The sequence below is a fragment of the Dendrobates tinctorius genome, unplaced genomic scaffold (assembly GCF_039654945.1).
Source record: "Dendrobates tinctorius isolate UK_male_01 unplaced genomic scaffold, ASM3965494v1 ptg000326l, whole genome shotgun sequence".
NCBI lineage: Eukaryota > Metazoa > Chordata > Amphibia > Anura > Dendrobatidae > Dendrobates > Dendrobates tinctorius.
This window is the reverse complement of record NW_027361993.1, coordinates 11,485,341-11,499,680: the sequence shown is the minus strand read 5'-3', so window position 1 is coordinate 11,499,680 and position 14,340 is coordinate 11,485,341. Positions and strand designations below refer to the sequence as shown.

The window sequence follows — 14,340 nt, the reverse complement described above, 5'->3', positions numbered from 1 at the left end:
CATTTCAAGAAAAGAACACTGTCCCTACTGTGAAACATGGAGGAGGCTCTGTTATCTCCTGGGGCTGCTTTGCTGCATCTGGCACAGGGTGTCTAGAATCTGTGCAGGGTACAATGAAATCTAAAGACTATCAAGGGATTCTAGAGAGAAATGTGCTGCCCAGTGTAAGAAAGCTTGGTCTCAGTCGCAGGTCATGGGTCTTGCAACAGGATAATGACCCAAAAGACACAGGTAAAAACACCCAATAATGCCTAAGAGGAAAACATTGGACTATTCTGAAGTGGCCTTCTATGAGCCCTGACTTAAATGCTATTGAGCATCTTTGGAAAGAACTGAAACATGCCGTCTGGAAAAGGCAACCTTCAAACACGAGACAACTGGAGAAGTTTGTTCTTGAGGAGTGGGTCAAAAAATCTGTCGAGAGGTGCTGATTTCTCATTGACAGTCACAGGAATTGTTTGATTGCAGTGATTGCCTCAAAAAGGATGTGCAACAAAATATTAAATTAAGGGTACCAGCATTTTTGTCCAAGCCTATTTCATGAGTTTTATTTTGTTTACATTCTGTGGAAGCATGGTTGAAAAGCAATGCCTGACTTTCATTTCTTCATTTTCATAGATTTTCGATTTATTATTACTTTTGTCAGATTCAAGTTATTTCTGTGACCATTGTGGGTTTTTCTGTCATTAAATTTTGACCACGTGTGTGTGTGTCTATATATATATATATATATATATATATATATACACACACACCTTTTTCCCTTATGCTTGCACACTCATTTGGTGGCGGACACTGACGTAGCGATGGTGGTGATGGCTCTCCACAACCCAACGGTTCTACAGGCTGCAGTGGGGGGCAACTGGCCATCTTAGGTCTACTGTGGTTCCAGACACCTCAAGCCACAGGATGTGGTAAGGATGGCTTTGGCCCTGTAATTCAAATAGCATCTGCATCCTTCATAGTTTAGTCTCCATGGACAAGTTAACCTTCCCAAAAGTCCTGAGGAAATGCGACTAGAGAAAAGTACAGGGCGGGCACTGGAGATATCATTATTTGCAGTGTTCCAAGTGATATCTGGATAATGGAGCACCTACCTACCACCCATCTATAGAGCCTTCGTAACAGACACACAGAAGAATCCCCATATAATAAAATGCAACTTCCACACTGTTTTCTCTGTATAAAATAACATTATTTTCCCAGCACAACACAGCCTGATGTGCTCCTTGGCGGACGCCTGGCTTTCTCTGGAATGACAAACAAAAGACGACAATCGGATGTATTTCTCACTCCGATCTCTATAGCTGGAGCCTCGGCAGTGTGAAGGCTCCAGATGTCTGCTCCTGAATACGACCATGCAAGCAGCTCGTAAGTCAACAGAAAGCAAGATTGGCCTCAACTTATAGCCAACCCTCTCAGACCTAAAGGGCACTGCAGCATGGGTGACCCCCACATAGTTTGTTTTGTCACATAATGTTTATTTTCAGAGGTTATTTTTACCCCTCCTGTCAATCATGCTTAGCTTCCCTTCTTCCAGGAGGTGCGATCTTTGCTCAGCTGGTTCTTCTGATGACAAGTGGTCAAAATCTGTTTGTCTGTTGATGTCTAACCTCTATAAACTGCAGGTAAAGGAGGCCATGCATGGAAAAACTCCTACCGTAAGATGATGTCAAAGGGAAGGAGGGAAGAGGAGGGCAATTCTTTTTTCCCAGTAAACTAGTCATAATGATGACTTCAGACTACCACTTACTTCCATTGCATATGAAGGGCAATGGTAGACTATGATGTTCCTCAAAGGCCCTGAAGCTGACTATTTGCTATTCTTTCCAAACTACTGATGCACATGGACAATCGGCTTAACAAAGCATGCATGTGTTCTCCATACGGAGAGGGGAATAAGCTGCTGTAGACATCTCTGATGGAGACCTTCCTTCTTTCTACTGACATATGCTGTTTGGGGTGCGTCAGGATGCCTCCATTCACAACAGACGGTCCCAAAAAATCAGCTGGTTGGATCAGCAGTTAAAAGCAATGGAACAAGTCTGAAGAGTCTGATGAATGGAACAAGTCAGTAAATACACAATGCCAGGATGTTGGACACTAAAGCCCCCATTGCTCCCCTTCAACACCACTCTACTCTATAAGTCTTTACAGGTCATCCCTTGTCTATTCCATTTAGAAGTGATCATCAGGATTTTTTTACTGCTTTCCATTATTATGGTTAAAGAATGCAGTCGTGACATCACCGCCCTCAGGAATGACATCACTGCCTTTTGAGCGATGACATCACTGCTCCTCCAAACATACGTGACGATGACATCACCAATCACAAATACATAATAGATGTATAATTCTCAAAGTTTGGTACTCTGAAGATCCTCCTGCCAGATCTCCCCATCTGTCGGCTCTGGGCACCATTATCTCTCATCTTGCACTCGTCTCAGTGAAGCAGATGGTTCGTTACCGGCTTCTTGTACAGAGGCTGTCACAAAGCTTTGTCACTTGGCCTCATCCCATGAATGATTTCCCTCTACACATTCTCACATCATCATTTGGAAGACAAAAGGTTTCTGCATGGAAGCAGCTGCTTAGAGAATACAGCGCAGATTACACTGCCATTATCATCATCATGGTAGAAAAAAGGAGCAAAATAGTGGGAGAAAAATGCAGTTAAATGGCCGATAATCCTCAAATCAGCGGCTTATTACAATAACTCAGTGGCGTTATAATGGGAGGGGCTGATATCAGTCACAAATATGTATCTGTAGGATTTCAGCAGTGGAGATATGTGTGATAAATTAGTGACGCGGGGCAAGGAATTTTGTGGACTTGCTATCAGTCATCTGATTGAAGGAAGCTATGGCTGACAACAGAGAACAATAGAGTTGCCTTCCGCTGCACACTCAATGAAGATAACATAAACCTGGGGTTTAGCGTATTTATTTTGAACATAACAATTAACAGACTGTTTGGGTATTAGGGCAACACTTTGGGGTCCTCTTTTCCAGTATCTACAATTTGTGGCCTATCTTTAGGTGTAAGTGACACAGTGACACCTTTGTCTTTGTGGCTGTATCTGGTACTGCAGCCCAACGACATTCACATGATGCTAGGCACATGGACAATACTGTGGTTTATGGCAATGAAGATGTTTTAGGAAATGCAGAGGCCCATTCGGTCCCAAGGTTTGCACCTTTGCAATCACATGCGAATGGCCATCACGGGTAAAACCTGGAAACCCCTTTAATTATAAAATGCTCAAAAGAAAACTTAACCCCTTTCAAGTTTATTTTTAATGGTTCCATTAGGCCCACAACCTTGAGGTTTGGACTTTATGATGACCTTTGACTGTGTAGCTCTTGTGCTAAAACTGATGGATCTTAAATTTTATGGAAAAAAAGTTGCAGGAAACTTCTGGCGATTGTAACAACTATGGTGGCACGATCTTACTACATATGTCTCATGGATCCCATGCCTTATTGTTTTCATTCCATGTTCATGTTTGCGTGAAGAAGAAGAAAACGACAAATCAGTATCAGATTGCAGCCGGTCGATTCCTCCTTTAATGGTCTTTGTCGCTGATGGACAGATGATCTGTGATGTGATGGAGCTTTGCTGTATTCTTTTTCCAAAAGTGTTATGTACATAAACAAGGGGACACTTCAGATGAATGCACAGGTCACCAGGTCTGGAATGTTGGCCATAATACAAAGGAAATGTCTCGAAAAAAGATAAACTGCCCTCATTCTAGCAAATTAGCTTTCCCAGAAGTGAATATGTGAAATTTACAAAAAAAAATACGTTGTTGACTGATAACAAGGGGTGCAAGTGTACATAAGGGCATAGATCCTACAGAAGCAGACTCATAACGTTGATAAGAGTCCATCTAAAGTCCAACCAACTTTTCTAGGGGCTGAGTGATCCAACGCAAGTTGCTTTTTATGGACAATCACAGCAAAAATGTGAAGGTGGTAACAATCAGAGAAGAAATATCTCCTTCCTGGGATGTAGTGGCGCAATCAGCACTGGCATCAGTGCCTGGAACAACTTGGCGGACCGAGGACCCATTGAGTTTACCAAAGTCTGTGACCCTTTTGGGCACCATACTGTTGTTGGAGGCCACTGACTGGTATTGTAAAGGGTAGAGTAAAATTAGAAGAAGGAGCGGCCTAGCATGGACAACATTGTAGCTGGCCCTGGGTTTGGTGTCATTACCTACCCGCAAGGGGTCTACTTTTTTTTCTTGCTATTGTACCCCTTCAGTGAGTGTTGTCAGAAAATGCAAATTTGGACAATCCTTGTCATGTTGATAGCTGCCTTGAGCCACACATATATAACATATCTGGACGAGGAGTCTGTCTGACATTGCGGTGACAAGATTTCTAATAGCTTAATAAGAAACTCCGAGCTCTCAGTCGCTGCACTAAAACCTGCTTCTTCTTAATTCTGGGAACCAATTATTTTTGTAAAAAGTAACACAGATGTGTAAAATGCTGCCGGAGTCGAAGCTGCAGCCACAGGAAGGTCTGCACTGGTGACTGCGAAGGAGAAATGCCGCTATTAGGTGCCGCTAATAGGGGCTGCTATTTTTTGCAGATTAGGTGATAATGGATTAATGGATGCTGGACAATAAGGCTGCAGGAAGGTCAATTCCTCTACACAGGTGGTCATAGAATTGATGTGAATGGTGACGATGGCAATCGTTCCTGAGTCTCTACTTAAGCCTATATTGGGGTCAACATAATGATTCTGTGGTTTTCTAGAGGTACTATGTTTTCTCGAAAGACATAGTCTACGTTGGATCCATTGGATCCATTTTATACCGACTCAAACTCTGACTCCGACTCCACCAAAATGGACACTGACTCCAATTCTACAGCCCTGGTTATGCCCCTGGGTGGACATACAATCTCTACAGATCCAAGGTCTTCCCCTAGGTAATGTCACACCATGCTTCATCACTACTGACATATTTTTCCATATCAAACCAGTGGATCCTGGTGTTGACTGGCTCAGACGAGCGTATGCAAAATCATCCATTAACCAACCAGGAAAGAACAGACGATTTTTCACCCATATTGTCATCGGTCTGTCCGTTTTGTACATGAACAATTTAATAAATAATGTTCAAATACATTTTTTTATGTTAATAATTGTAATGGATCCATGAAAAACTCATTGCATATAGATGATAACTGTGTATGATACTTTTTTTGCACACCCAATGAGCGAAACCAATCCGAAATATGGATCAACGTAGTGCATGCTGCCATTTTTTACATGCAGAGCATCCATGTATAAAAACTTTCATGTGAACAACAACACTGACTAGCATTGGTCCTTGTGGTGTTTGTACACTACCCGTTTTGCGTATGGACAGAACGCGGACAATTAATACACTCATCTGAACGAGCACTTACAAGGATTAAAGATGCAGCCTCATTGTTTGCCAATATATAAACCACTGTTGTCTGAATAGATAACCTTTACCCACAATAGACCTTGTAGAAGTCATTATAGAGCAATCGTGGGCAGCCTAATGGATGAAAAATGTTGACTCGGTCAACCTTTAGTAAACCAGTATACTCATCACTGGTTCCATTATCAGCCTCGCACTACATTGCTGTGATAAGCTACTTTGTGTTATTCGTATTGCAAGGTGAACGGATCCCATATCCTGATGTAAACTGCATATGACGTATGGACAAGGTGATCAATCGTCAGGAGGGCCCATGGGCAATGGCCATTTCTTGCCCATTCTACAATCCAGCCCAGACTCAATGGACTTTTACCTTTGGAACAAGGGGGCATTGCATTTGACGACAAAGTAAAAATGTATTATTGTTCATGCACAGTTCTGGAGATCTTAATTTTCATCTCCATCACTGCTGCTATTCTCAAAACAGCCTTCATAACATTTTACTTCCTCGGGTCAATTCCCAAGGTGGACTCTTTCTCAAAATACGCCTCCAAATTTATATCAGCAAGAGGTGCGTAGTCATAGGGGGTTCATAGTTAACAATCACAGCCGATCTCTGGTTATCAAGTGGTTCATAGTGGCTCCTAAGAAGACACTAGTATGGCGGCCCAATTGTTGGGGGAAATATTAATGTCCAAATTTGGACTGCTGATCATATTGTCTCCCAGGACTAGGCTGCAAGACCTGTCTGATATATTGGCTTAACAAGCTCTCCTGTGTATGGGCGAGACAGCTGAGACGGATGCCAGGAAGAATGCTTGGATGAACCATCGTTTAACTAACAGTCATCTAATATTTATGGTGGTTAAAAAAGTATGCCAATCTCCAAGATCCTATCCCAATATGTAATAGGTGTAGTAATAATAGTAATATTATTAGCAAATATGTCAAATTAGAAATGTAGTATAGTTTTTGTGATTTACCATGTCTCTTTCCTCATGTGCAGGCATTGCAGGACCTTAGGTATCCATGGTTACGACCACTGATATAGTGACAGTTAGCTGGTTGCTAGTGGTCATAACCATGGACACCTAAGGTCCTGCAAAGCCTGCACATGAGGAAATCTGAGAATCAGAAAAAAATATACTACACTTCTAATTTGATATATTTGCTAATATTATATTATTATTATACCTACTACATATTACCATATGGCTCTAGTGTTACCCACCAGTGGATCCCTCGTATCATTTGTTATCTGCCTCACCCCCCCAACAGAACTTTATGAAAAGATTAATTTTTCTACACGAGGCTGTGAACCATATATAATCCCATTGACCTGAATATATGGGACTTGGGTGAAGTTCCTTCGTGCATGTGCCAGAATCAGAAAGCTTGAGAAGAATTGTGCCATAATTTACTCCATTTTCTGGTGAGTATGGTGGCAGTGTTTGGACACATTTGCTCAGCTAAAGACTACCCACTTTTCTGATTATCCCTTCATCAAAAATGACGTTATGCACCAGTTTTCCACTGGGAAACCCATGATAAATGACCCCCATTATGTCATAACACTCTGATTCATACCTACTTTTGATCCCAAAAAATGTATAAAAAGCGATGGTTCACGCTAATAAGATCCCAATAACATTGGCGCAGCCCAGTTCTTACGTTCAGGCTGAACCGCTTTTGTAGTTTATTAGCTAAATACACAACTAGAGTGATTGATTGTCTTGAAAAGCCCCAAACCAACAATGCAAAAACACAACTGACAAGCTTAACCTATGGCCCCAGCTTACATTGTGAATTGTCATGATTTATTTACTTTCCCTTTAAGGCAGGTAACTCCACAAAGCCTACTTAATAACAAAGCATATCATTAAAAGATTATTCAAAGTATCCCTACTTGATCTTCCCATGCAAAGCACTCATCAGAAGCCATAGACACCTTGACCTAATTTCTCATATACCTCATTGCTCTTGTCCAATATCCTCTCCAGAGATGAAGACTTCTTCAGAGATTGGTTGGACACACGTCCATTCTGAACGCTGTCGGGAGTCTTTTTCTTGGCCGTAGTGTTAGAATTAAACAATTGGATTCGTGCCGCCACTAAACCAGTAGCCACCACTAATTCAATGTCACTGCCGGTTCCAGCGGCAGGGCAGTAATTCAAGGTTCTGACGTTTTTCAGATAACTCTCTCCGGCAAGGCTGTAGGGTTTTTCTTCCTGAACGTTCCACGTCCTGGTCCATAGACCCTTCATTTTTTCAGAATAGAATCAAGGTAAATTTCCAATTTTTTGAAGATCAGGGTATCAACCTCTTAACCGACACAAAAAACGATGTAAAGGGTTTGCCACTTTAGCCATAAAAAAGTAAAAAAAGATTGGCCCAAATTTGGAACATGTCCATACAGCTCCTCACGCTTCCAGCTCTGGCAATGTAAATCCAACCTCTCTATGTGACTGTGTCAAGCAGCACTTATTGCGATGACTAAGGCTTCACCAGCATGATTCACCTTTGATACTATTAGTGCAGGAGGAATCTACTGACAGATATATGGGCCAATCTTCCCTCAACACAATTACAAGTGCTTAGCTGTTTTGATTGTGATGTCCATGGAGACCTGTTTATTGGTTTACTGATAAGGCAAGGTTCACATACTGTAACTTACTTTTGAGGAAAACTTACAACACGTATAGAAACGTACTGCCATATGTTTCAATATACCTCCCAATGAGAAAAATGGAAAAAAAAATGTAAGTTTTTATAAGGCTCCAAACAATGTGCTCAGCTACATTTTTTGTACATAAAAAACTGCAACATGATGGAAACCTGACAAAAAAGTAGTAAAAAGAATATTTTTTTGCCCATTTTTCTCTCTGGATATGCTGGCATATATTTTTTTATAATTCAGACTGTACGCAGTATATAAATGTGAACTGAGCCTAAACTATGTCACTACAGTAATGCTGGGAATATAGGACAAGTCCTTGACATGATCAGTCCACATCTGCCCATCACTTTCTTTCCCATTGATTGCTCTACTTTCGTAACCCTCTAACATAGCCCGGTTTATTCATTCTTTACTTTTTTTTTAAGTCAAAAGCATGAAACAAAAGCCTAAAGGATTAATTATTATGGCAAAAACTCAAAGCTCAATGGTCCAAGGGGCTGGTGATCACTTTTGGACATGGCACGTAGGGCATTTTCCAATGTATTGAATGGGTTCTCCAGTTTTATTAAATTCTCTAGCATAGCCCATCAATATCACATTGGTTGAGGTCTGACTCTCGACACTATTGGCGTCAATTGATGCTCATGGGCCCCATTGCAAAATCTCCAAAGGGATCCCCAATTATTGGAAGTAATTTAATAGTATTGGTCTTTTCACAAGCCAAATGGACTTAGGGTCCAGAGCCCGGGCGCGAGTGCACCTCCTGCACCTATGGTAGTTATGCCCCTGCTCGACACTCCATCTATCCAGCGTAGGCTTCATTGTAGCGTCTGTGCTTGGATTGAACAGTCGTGTTATGCTGACATACTCCCTTTACGAAAATTGCCCACGAGTAAAAAATGGTACAAAATAAAATGGTAACTATTCTCACCCCTACAAGACTCTGCTAATTCCAGCGCTGACACTAGGCTGCTCCACTGCTGCAGCGATGACGTGCAGTTTACGGCTGCCATTTGTCACCCAGTTTTTCTAGACTCTTAGGCAACAATGTTAAACAGCAATTTGGAGATATTAGTACATAACGCTATAAAGTTGACAGGAGTTTCCAGCCTATGAAAGTTGTGACAAACCTCCGCACAAGCAGTAATGTTGGTCATATTGGTGGCTTTCCCAGACAGGTAGACGCTGCTTTACATCAGAGGAGGATCTGAGACTTATATTTACCGCCAGTGATTAGAACTGTTTGGGAAAATTGTGTTTAAAATAATCTGCGCTGTGTAAAGTGTAAAACAAGTGACGCACGAGACGCACGGCGAGACATTTCACAGCACAGCTCCATTTGTAGCGACCAGGTGCTACATGTATCCAGTCGCATCACGTTGTATACATCACGTCTGTAGGTCTCTGTTTACAGTTCTAACATGCTTGTTGCAAAAAAGAAAAGTTACAATATTATTTCTGTATCAAGTCTTTGTGCTTTCCGAGATTTCTACTTGCAATCGCTGAATAGGAAGCAGCATTGCGCTGCCCTTACAGTTATCAGATCTGCTTCCATCACATGGACAGGACACATGGACGTAGACCTTCACTGCACCCATTCCCTGTCAGCGAGAACAGATCCTGAATCGGTACAAAAAGCATATTATAAAATTGGCCCATTTTCCAGGTTTCATTTAGAAAGATTTACTCACACACAGGAGGTCCCTTGTACATACAGTACATTATATTTTTGGAGGAGATGCTTGTGTTTTACAGTTGGTAGAATCCAAAGGTCACGGCACGAAATGAATGTGAACCTAATGAGCCACAATTATAGTTCAACCTCAACAACCACAGATTCTGTTAATTAATGTAAATCTAAAGAGGAAACAGACAACGAATATTCTATGTGTGGATGAGACATGGGCACGGACACCCAGCTGATCAGTGTCACTGAGGCAAAAGGCACAAAATGGGAAGTGCTCGTTTGGATGATAGTTATTTCTGTGCTGCCCCTCCACTATCTCCACTATGCCACTCCACTATCCCTGCCACTGCCCCTCCACTATCTCCGCTCTGCCCCTCCAGTATCTCTGCCACTGCCCCTCCACTATCTCCGCTCTGCCCCTCCACTATCTCCTCTCTGCCCCTCCACTATCTCTGCCACTGCCCCTCCACTATCTCCTCTCTGCCCCTCCACTATCTCTGCCACTGCCCCTCCACTATCTCCGCTCTGCCCCTCCACTATCTCTGCCACTGCCCCTCCACTATCTCCGCTCTGCCCCTCCACTATCTCTGCCACTGCCCCTCCACTATCTCCGCTCTGCCCCTCCACTATCTCCTCTCTGCCCCTCCACTATCTCTGCCACTGCCCCTCCACTATCTCCGCTCTGCCCCTCCACTATCTCTGCCACTGCCCCTCCACTATCTCTCTGCTGCCCCTCTGTTCTTTCTGTTGATGCCCCTTCACTATCTCTGTCGTTGCTTCTTCACTGTCTCTGCTGTTGCCCCTCTGCTATCTCTGCTGCTGCCCCTCCGCCAGACAGATGCCCGCTCAGCCGTGTGTTCTGTATGGTGAGAAAGCAGCTGTCAGACACTTCAGGCAGAGTCTTATCTCTAGGGAGAATAAAAGAACCAGTCACTTTCCATAAATATGTCATTATTCACCTGGTGTAAATGCTGCTGTTCTCCTGAATTCAGCGTTCTAGTTGTTTTTTGTTCCTGCTCCCCTCCATTCCTGAGCTATGACCCCCTTTGCCCTGTATATAAATTTAGGACCTGATTAATCAAAGTGCTTATGATAGAAAATTGGCGTAAAACACTTTGAAAAGTTGCAAAATGTTTTGCAATGCTAAGTTGCAGAAAAATGTTGTGACTTTTGGAGTTTACACTTTTTGGCACCTCCGTCAAAATGGGTGCAGCCGGGGTGGCAGAGGGTGTAGCAATGCTCAGAACAGTTACTGGAGTAGCATCTCTGGAGAGGAGCATAGAAGTGCACACCACCGAGAAGGCGCGCGAGAGTAGTAGTGTGCGCCTCTTCATTAATTCTGATGCATCCTACTCCCAAAACGGTCCCTCATTAGGACTGGCGTGTATAATGCCATTAAAAGGGCCCTTCATCTTATCCAACTGGGCGAGGATGCGCACAGAAAACAGTTGGAAACCACGCCCACTTGTCCAACAAGACAAGATTTACATATAGGGAAGAGGAGGTCATATCTCAGGACTGGAAAGGTGCAGAAACAAACGAAAAACATTGCCAGATTCAGGAGAACAGCGGCATTTACACTAGGAAAAAAACATGATGTATTTATGGCAAGTGACAGGTTATCTTTAAATTCCTAATGATAGTGGGAGGTCAGCAAACAAATGGATGGTTGTTCTGTTCCGCCAAAAGGGGAGGAGAGAGACAACTAACTAATGTTAGTGAATTCTGGGTTAATGGCGGTGTCCAGCATTCACATTGATGCATTACATTGCAATACTTTTTTTCTACTGTGGAGGTGCTGCAGCAGAATTGACAACTAGAAATCCTTGATTGTCCACTGACAGCAATGAGTGACTAGTGAAAACCGTCTTCATGGCTGGGAGTTGCAACAAGGAATATGGAGCGAGGCCCCCCGAGGAAGCGACCGCGAAACGCACGTAGGGGCGCGTTCCTGCACGTGGTTAAGGATATGGGTAAGATTAACCCCTAACTACCTTGTCTGCATGCCGCACTTTTTTGTCTCATATACCCGGATCCAGTTATAAGTTATTGCTGCTATGAGTTTAGGGATTTACCACAGGGAATAGTGCTATATGGTGACTTGGGAAAATTTGCCCACAGTATTGTACTATGGAATGAGGGATATGATCTTAATTTGGGAGTCAGTACTCATTGCTCCCTAGCCCATTTATATCCATTTCACTGTGCAGGATATTTTTTCATCTGATACTCCCGGCTTATGTTTAAACAACTTTCTGTTTCATATTATATGCTGTACTATTTATATGTGTGTATTTTAATATTGATATTACTACATTAAAGACTTCTTTCATGCATCTGAGATCATGATATTATGGTGTTTATTGCTCCAGTTTCTTGGTGTTTTCATATGTTAGGAGCTCCATAGGGGATGTTTCTCCAAGTCATTATAGAGTGACATAAGAGGTATCACTACTATGTACTCTGTACTTGGATCTTGCTGCTCAAGGAATATGGACATATCTAGTTGGCCTGATGGGGCAGGTGTCGTGTTACCCCAAAAATGGCGTATTGCCCTGCACTACGTCTCATGATCACAGCGTCTAATCAGAGGTATGTCATCTTTAGTGACGTCACTAAGGTGGATAATGAGGGTGATGTGCATCAAAAACAACAAGAAGCAGTGAGGGTCTCCAGGGGTATCGCAATGGCTGAGAGTACCCGGGTGGATCAGAATGGCTGAGGGTCCCTGGGGAGATCAGAATGGCTGAGGGTCCCCGGGTGGATCAGAATGGCTTAGGGTCCCTGGGTGAATCAGAATGGCTGAGGGTCCCCGGGAAGATCGGAATGGCTGAGGGTTCCTCGGGAGGAGCAGAACGGCTGAGGGTCCCAGGGGAGATCGGAGTGGCTGAGGGTCCCCAGTGGGATCAGAATGGCTGAGGGTACCCGGGGAGATCGGAATGGCTGAGGGTCCCCAGGGGGATCAGACTGGCTGAGGGTCCCCAGGTGGAGCAAAATGGCTGAGGGTCCCCGGGGAGATCAGAGTGGCTGAGGGTCCCCAGTGGGATCAGAATGGCTGAGGGTACCCGGGGAGATCGGAATGGCTGAGGGTCCCCAGGAGGATCAGACTGGCTGAGGGTCCCCGGGTGGAGCAGAATGGCTGAGGGTCCCCGGGGAGATCGGAGTGGCTGAGGGTCCCCAGTGGGATCAGAATGGCTGAGGGTACCCGGGGAGATCGGAATGGCTGAGGGTCCCCAGGGGGATCAGACTGGCTGGGGGTCCCCAGGTGGAGCAGAATGGCTGAGGGTCCCCGGGGAGATCGGAGTGGCTGAGGGTCCCCAGGGGGATCAGACTGGCTGAGGGTACCCGGTGGGATTGGAATGGCACAGATAAATATATAATTTCTATTTTTTTTTTTGCCATGTGAGTCTATTCTAAAAAACCCTTAGGTTATGTTCACAGAGTTTTTGATCTGTATTATTAAGGCTCAAATCACATCCAAAAAAAGCATAACATTTTTTTTCTTCAGGGCGGGGGTTGGTGTGTTTTTTATGCTTTTTTTTGTGCCTGGGATGTTTTCTTTCCATTTCTACTCATTCAGTGGTGAAATATAGAGCTGGTTTTCCAGCACAAACGCATCAAGATATGATATATTGCTTCTTTTTTCACATGGAAAAAAGCAACACCATGCAAGTGCACTAGAACAACGTTTTCACATAGGAATCAAAAGGAAACCTATTCAACAAGTATTTAAAGCGGTTCTTGTTTTGGATTTTGTAACAGAATCAGCTCCATATTTCACAAAAGAAAAACTCCATGTGAAAATACTTTTAGGTTTCGTGCCCACAATGCTTTTTCTGGCAGATTCGATCTGGAAGCCACCTGAAGAAGCGGTGCGAAACATGAACATAATGCACAGCAATGTAAAAACGACATCACTGTGCACATGTTCAGACTTTTGTTACTTATTTTAACCACTTCTGGGTTCGGAAACCGTGGCAAAGCATGCTCATATCCCGCTTGCTAGTTATCAATAATGGAAAAAAGACGCCAGCTGGCAAAAACTACACCAAACCGCCAGGGAAGCTGCAGCTAGAAAAAGATCTCTGAGGTTCGCCTGAAGAAGCTTCGCCTAGGAAAACCTTAAAGACGTTTTTTGCACACAATTTTTTAAAGGATTTTGAAGCAGACCCATTCCGAAATCCACATCAAAAACCGCTTCAGGTACGCTCTGAATTCTCTGTTTATTTCAATGGAAATTACACTTTTGTTCCCATTCATACTGTGAGGTTTTTTTTCTATGAGATTTTAAAAACGCTTTAAAAACCTCTTTAAAACCACATCTTCAAAAACAAAAAAACAAAAAAATAGGTTTTTTTTATTTTCCCGCCTACACGAAAATTACGTGAATATACCCTTAGGGCAATTGTCATGCGTATTTCGAAGCTGATCTGCTCCAAAATCCATATAAGAGTATTTTTTTTAAGTGTATCAGCTTCAAAATCCTCAACAAAAAACACAGTGTGAACATAGCCTTAGGCTGCTTTCATACTCAGTGTATCACATACCGAATTA

At 43.1% G+C, this 14,340-nt stretch overlaps 1 protein-coding gene across 4 annotated transcripts in view; it reads right to left on the bottom strand.

Annotated features, from left to right (window-relative positions):
* PLEKHG5 (pleckstrin homology and RhoGEF domain containing G5) overlaps positions 1-14,340 on the bottom strand; it is a 368,148-nt gene that overhangs the window by 61,107 nt on the left and 292,701 nt on the right. Inside the window, exon 1 of one of the 4 annotated variants that reach the window (XM_073561752.1) lies at positions 7,393-7,864. The exons of the other annotated variants lie outside the window; for them this stretch is intronic. Within the exon in view, the coding sequence (XP_073417853.1) occupies positions 7,393-7,686 (294 nt within the window). The 5' untranslated portion in view covers positions 7,687-7,864. Of the gene's footprint in view, positions 1-7,392; positions 7,865-14,340 lie in introns of those variants that run through there. 4 annotated transcript variants of the gene reach the window in all.